The 6914-nt window shown below is 48.4% G+C and overlaps 1 protein-coding gene across 1 annotated transcript in view; it reads left to right on the forward strand.

Moving 5' to 3' along the window:
- The window catches only part of LOC127576075 (ras GTPase-activating protein 3-like), a 135804-nt gene extending 130693 nt beyond the window's left edge, over positions 1-5111 (forward strand). The window contains 2 exon segments of the mRNA XM_052026434.1: positions 547-730; positions 2708-5111. Coding sequence (XP_051882394.1) covers positions 547-730; positions 2708-2783 — 260 coding nt within the window. The 3' untranslated portion in view covers positions 2784-5111.
- The last annotated feature ends 1803 nt before the right edge of the window (positions 5112-6914 follow it).

Genomic DNA, 6914 nt, shown 5'->3' on the forward strand with positions numbered 1-6914 from the left:
ATGTTATGCCAAAAAGAGAGTTTGGCTTGAGACTGGGTTCCTGTGCAGTGGCACTGATAGCTGGGCAACACCTCATGTGTGAACCTCCACTGTTGTGGTACGTCTTGTCCTCTCCCTCTCACATCCCCATTGTTGCTCATCCACTAACTCAGCCCAGAGCAGAAACTGAGCAAAGCCTTACCTGGGTAGGAGCTTACTCAGTGAGGGCTGGTCAGTTTCCTTTCTACTTTGAGTTTCTCTCTGCCCTCCTCCCATTCTGTTCCAGTGTGTAGAGTGTCTTCAGCCTTTGTTTAGCCTACCCAACCTTTCCGTAATGTTAGAGCCCTCCATCAGGTGCTTCACAACATTCTGTCAAGGAGCAGTATGACCCTGGGTTTAAGGATTCCCTCTCTAAGCTTCTCCCAACTCTCTGGTCCAAAAATCTGTCACTTTAAGCATGTTTACTTTTAAAATTACTGTTGTGTATCTTATTGTGCTAAAGACCTACATAAATGTAGGTTGTAACGGTTCAGGAGGTGATTGGCTCCATTTCACCCTTGTTCTCAGAGGCTTGTGGCAGCAAGTCAGTGTACGATGGCCCAGAGCAGGAGGAGTATTCAACATTTATCATCGACGACCCTCAGGAGACGTATAAAGTCCTGAAACAGATCATAGCTGCTGTCCAAACCCTGGAGATGGAGCACGCTCAGTACAAGAGGAATAAGTTCAAGAGGACCAAGTATGGCAGCCAGTAAGTGTCATTCTTCATTAACGTTTTTGCCTTCCTGCATTATCCATCCTCTCAAGATGCCCCATTGGACAGGTTGCATGACTGATGCCTTGTTGATGACGTGATTTGAAGATTGGCAGGAGGACGTTTGTGTGGAGTATGAACACTAGCCCCAGGGCAATGGGTTGAATGGCCTGGAGCATGAACACTAGCACCAGGGCGAGGGGTTGAATGGCCTGGAGCATGAACACTAGCACCAGGGCAATGGGTTGAATGGCCTGTTGTATATCGTGAATTGTGTAACATTCCAGCCCACCGATTGGCCTGTTAATCATTCAGGAGTCACTCAGAGACATAAGACCATAAGATATAGGAGCAGAATCAGGCCATTCAGCCCATCGAGTCTGCTGCACCTTCAATCATGGCTGATTTTTTTTCTCAATCCCATTCTCCCCGTAACCCTAACCCCCTTACTGATCAAGAACCTTTCAATCTCTGCCTTAAATACACCCAATGACCTCCACAGCCCTCTGTGGCAACAAATTCCACTGAATCACCACCGGCTGAAGAAATTCCTCCTCATCTCAGTTCTAAAGGGTCGTCCCTTTATTCTGAGGCTGTGCCCTCGGATCCTGGACTCTCCCACTGATGGAAACATCTTCTCCACATCCACTCTATAAAACACTTGGTCTGTGTTTGAATTCTCTTCCGCTAAGGACGGTGGGGGCAGACTTTGAATATTTTTAAGGCAGAGCTGGAGAGTTTGTTGATGAGCCTGAGGGTGAAGGGTTAGCACGGGAAGGTGGGAATCTGTAATCACATCAGCTGTGATGTGACTGAATGGTGGAGTAGGCTCCAGGGGCTGACTCATCCAAGAGAGGGGTTTGAGTAGTCAAGACTCAACCTCAACTCCTTCCTGTAGAGACCCTACATCCCCCACACACAGTGGTTGGGGAGGGGGGATTATCAGATGGGGAAGTGTAGGTCATATCATGCAAGCAGAGAGCATTCAGCCCTTCTACCTGTGCCAGCTCTTTGAAGGAGTCTCCAATCAAGGCCCCCTTCCCTGCACTCTGCAAGGTTCTCCTTTTGCAGCTCCAGTTGGATCTGCTCTACCACCCTGCAAGCAGCATGTCCCAGGTCACAACTTGCCACAGAAACATTCTCCTCCTTTCCCACCTGGTTTTCCTTCACCAGAGATGTAGGGCCCTTCCTTCCACCACATCCACACCGACCGTTGCACCCAACTACACTAATTCCAGTTACCTGCATTAGGTCTGTGACCTTCTGTCCCGGGTGATTCAAGTGCTTGTCTGGATGCCTTGTACCTGCCTTCAGATCCAGATCCTGCCCTCTCAGCAGCTACCCTCTGCCCTTGGAAACAGCTTCCCACTTTTACTCCACGAACATTATTGCTGACAGTGCCTCTCCTAACCTTCCCAGTTGTGAGGAGAATGTCCCCAACCTCTCCCTCATCCTTGGGACTGCCAATGAATCTCGTCTGAATCCTCCTATGATGATCTTCCCAGAACTGGAGCCAGTGCTCCAGCTGAGGCTGAACCAGGAACTTGGGAAGGTCCAGCGTTTTTGCTTCATGTCTTTATTCATGGTGAGAGGGGAGAGATTCAATAGGAACCTGAGGGGCAACTTATTGCACCCAGAGGGTGGTCAGTATATGGAGTGAGCTGCTAGAGTAAGTGGTTGAGGCAGGTACATTAATAACACCTAAAAGGTACTTGGACAGGTACATGGATAAGAAAGGAAGAGGGATATAGGCCAAATGCAGGCAAATGGGACTGGCTCAGATGGGCACCTTGGTTGGTATGGACCGGTTGGGCCAAAGGGCCTGTTTCTCTGCTGTGTGACTCTACGACACTTTGAAGGGAAGTATTAACTTGTTGATCCATCTCCCAGGACTTATGAATTAACATCATTTTGATTTCAAAAGTGAAACAAACTGCTTTGAAAATAATTCCCTTGTATTTTGACTTATTTTAGGGAACATCCAATTGGCGATAAGTCACTCCAGTTCTATGTTTCCGAGACCTCAGAATCTCCAGCCAATTCTGTGTGACCAACAGACCTGAGAAAGAGCTGCGAAGCCAAGAGTATTACTTTATACCTGAAGGTGTTGGATATTTAGTGTCTGGACCGAGGCCTGAAACTAAATTTAAAAAGCGGAGGATAATTTGTATAAAGTGTACAGATTTGCAGTGTTCAGCTTAATTGACTTTTCCATATCATTTTAACAAAGTCTCCACAAACTGTTACAGTATGCACTTTAGTTATCTGTAGATAGCAGATGACTAACTATTTGCCTTTGAGGCAGTTATTTTATACCTGTTCTGAGCAGCGATCAGTTCAATGATCATTGAAAGTGAACCAGTTGGCTAGAGAATTTACAACCATTGGGTCAGCCCAGCTGAGCAGAGACACGAGAGACTGCAGATGCTGGAATCTGGAGTAAAAAACAAACTGCTGGAGGAACTCAGCAGGTCAGGCAGCTTCTGTGGAGAGAAATAGACTTTAGATGAAGGGTCTCAACCTGAAACGTCGACTGTCCGCTTCCCTCCACAGATGTTGCTTGACCCGCTGAGTTCCTCCAGCTGTTTGCTTTGAGTATTGGACTGATGAAGCAAACTAACTCCAAGATGCAACTCTGCACTCTGGATAACGTTGGGTGGCACTAATCAGGAGCGGGGTTGGAGAGTGGGGCTTTATCCCATTAACATTTACCCTTTAACATTGAGACATCTGTGGTCATTTCCCTACACCTCCCTCCCTGTGATGCTCTTGTTCCAAATCACTCGCCCTCCGTGCTGGATTCCAGGGAGATGGACACTCCACGATCACCACTGGGTCTGGTCCATTGAGATCCACTGGCACTCTTCTCTTTCCCCACTGCTGCCTGTGGGTTGAGTGCCTGAGACAGAGCCCTGGCTGCAATCTGTGCCACTGTGAATCCTCTCTCAGTCAGTGCTGAGTTGTGCTGTTTGTTCAGAATCTCTTGTCTGCAATTGGAGAAAGTTGTCCACACTTACACTCCTTCCCGTTCAATGTGTACAGTGTTAAAAAGCCCTGTGATTTATGGGATTGTGTGCACCATACCAAGAGTCCGCAGTGCATTCACAGTGATGTCCAGTGTTGATGCTCTGTGGACGGGGTCACCCTGTGCAAACCGTCCAGCTGACAGTGCAATGTGTGTGTCTGTGTGTGTCACTTCAAATGGACATGACCCTGTCAAGGCCCTCATTGAAGCAGCTGTGAGAAACACAATGTCCTTGCCTCCATACCCACCCCGTGAAACAGTAACTAACACCAGTGCTAGAGTTGGGGCCCAGGTGCTCTGCTGTGAAATACTTTTTACTGACCCTGCTTTCTGCTTCACTTTTAACCAATTTAAAACTTCATTTGCAATTGCACATGTTTATCTAAAGAGACAAGAAATGCAACCTCAAATTTCGGCAGTTAGATTCCTGTGCACTGCTGGGAGTTGTATACAAACAGTTGTATACCTGTTTTTGAAGAACCATTGTCATAGCGTAGAATTGATTTATCATGTTTTAGACAAGCATTGGATACATTGTATATACTGCGATTTCTGTAACTTTAAAGGGAAATGTTCATTTCACGTGAGTGTCCCGTTCAATACATCAGCCAACAAGATGGAATCCTTGTAAAAAGCTTGGTTCATCAGCGGTTCACCCACAGGCAAGCTCTGGTAAACTGCAGAGGGCGTGCCCAAGCTGAGACCGGGGTGGAGTTGATGGGATGTATGGGCTGATACTTGGGCAGTGGTGACGGAACAGCTGGGCTGGTGTTTGGGCAGTGGTGAGGGAACAGCTGGGCTGGTGTTTGGGCAATGGTAACAGCTGGGCTGGTGTTTGGGCAGTGGTGAGGGAACAGCTGGGCTGGTGTTTGGGCAGTGGTAACAGCTGGGCTGGTGTTTGGGCAGTGGTGAGGGAACAGCCGGGCTGGTGTTTGGGCAGCGTTGACAGAGTGTCCGCACTGAGACTAGGGCAGAATTGAGGGAGCACCCAGGCTGATATTGGGGCAGTGTTGAGGGAGTTCTTGGGCTGAGGTTTGGAATGTGTGGAGAAAATGGGCCGGTGTTGAGGCAGCTCCCTGACTGAGATCGGGGCAATGTTGAGGGAGCATCCAGGCCGATATTTGGGCATTGTTGAGGGAATATCGGCTGAGAGAGTCAACACTGAGAAGGTGTCTAGGCGATGATTGGGCAGTGTTGAGGTACAGCCCAGGCTAAAATTGGATTAGCTGCATATTTTATTGTTTGGCATCTGTCAGGTCAGACACCAGCAGAATAACCAAGCTTTTACTGTACTTGGAACATTAATGGGATACTGTGTATTTTTAACTGCCAAATAAAACCATGGATTTTTAACAGCTTTGTATTCTTGTGTAAACATGCCTGGGACCACAAACGCTGGGGGTAAGTGGGAATGTCAATCCCACTGGTGTGATTACAGTCATCAGAGGTTGTCCCACTGTCTCGTGTTCTGCTCCATTCCCCACCCTCACAGCACACTGAGTGAGTGCAACCAACTGGCAAATAAAGAAAGGTTCTGCTGTGACCGCTGTTCAAGAACTTCCACCAGCATCATGGATACAACTGGCCAGATAAGGTTTGAAAATAAAATAAAACAGAGAATGCTAGGGATGTTCGGCAGGTCAGGCGGCCTCTGTGGAGAGAGAAGCAGTTCACGTTTCAGGACAACGATCCTTCATTAGAAGCAGGGACAGTTAGAAATCAGATGATGCACATTTCAATAAATGTATCTGTGTTGGTGTTTGAGGGATTAAAATTGTTCAGGGCACTGGGGTTAACTCCCCCATGCTCCTTTATATTCTCCCAAGAGAGCAGAGAGTGCTGTGGTTCAACACCTTCAATACTCCTCTGGAATTCTTCATCCTCTTCCTGAACCCATTGATCCCTTTCAGAACCCATTGAACCCTTCCTGAACTTGTCAATCCCCTGAATCCACCAGAACCCATCAGTAATGAGAAGAGGGCATGTCCCGGGTCGTGAGGGTTCTTAGTGATGGATGCCACCTTCTTGAGGCACCGCCTCTTGAAGATGTCCTCGATGGTAGGGAGGGTTGTGCCCGTGATGGAGCTGGCTGAGTCTACAACCCTCTGCAGCCTCTTGCGATCCTGTGCATTGGAGCCTCCGTACCAGGCTGTGATGCAACCAGTCAGAATGCTCTCCACCGTAAATCTATAGAAATTTGAAAGTCTTTCGTGACGTAGAGAGTCTCAGACGCTTATTATTTCGGTTTCTGCCTGAATTAACGTGTTTGGTCTCACCTTCTCAGAGATATTTCCCTTGTTCTACACATGCCTCCCGCACCTTCTCTGCTACTGAAAACTAACGTGTATTTCTCTCCCAGTTCTGATGAAAGGACCTGTGCCCAAAACGTTGTTTCTCCTCCACAGATGCTGCCCCACCCGCTGAGTGTTTCCGTTCTAGATTTCTGCTGCAACCTCTTGATCTTCCCTCCCAAGGTCCCTCAGCTGCCCGAGCAATGAGGTGCACTACTTCCCAGAACTCTCACTGACCGGATCGCCCTTGAATGAAGGTGATTAACAAAAGAACCAGAAGGGACGAGAGGTTTTCTAACAGGTGAAGTGGAGGGTGAGGAAATTGTAAGAATCTCTTGGACACGGAGCTGAGGTGAAGATACGGCTGCCTGCGGAAGACCGACAGGGAAGAACGAGTAACTCATGAGAGGACTGCAGGGAGCTCTGAGGGGTGGAGGTGGTAGCAGAGACAGGGAGGGGTGAGACACAGACAGATTCAAACATGAGGCACTGTGAGCGCGGGGAAGTGACCTCGGAGACGGGGTAATTATGACCATCTTCATGATAGGAAACGGGTCCCCTTGTAGTAACTACAAAGGGGTGAACCTGCCAACTGTCACATCACCAGGTCCCCCTCAATCACCTCCTCCCGGTGGCTGAAGAGCTGCTCTCTGATTCGTGGTGTGGATTCAGTCTGTCTCCAGACACAGTGGACATGATCTTCACTGTACAACTGCAGGAGAAATGCAGGGAGCGTCACCAAGCACCATCCGTGGCCTAGAAGGGAGAGTGGTGCACCATCCTTAAATCCAGCTGCACAAAGCAACTGGAGCCAGTGAAGAACACCGCCCAAATCTCCTCTCAATTTTTTCTCAGTGCAGCGCTG

The sequence above is a fragment of the Pristis pectinata genome, chromosome 11 (genome assembly GCF_009764475.1).
Source record: "Pristis pectinata isolate sPriPec2 chromosome 11, sPriPec2.1.pri, whole genome shotgun sequence".
Classification (NCBI taxonomy): Eukaryota; Metazoa; Chordata; class Chondrichthyes; order Rhinopristiformes; family Pristidae; genus Pristis; species Pristis pectinata.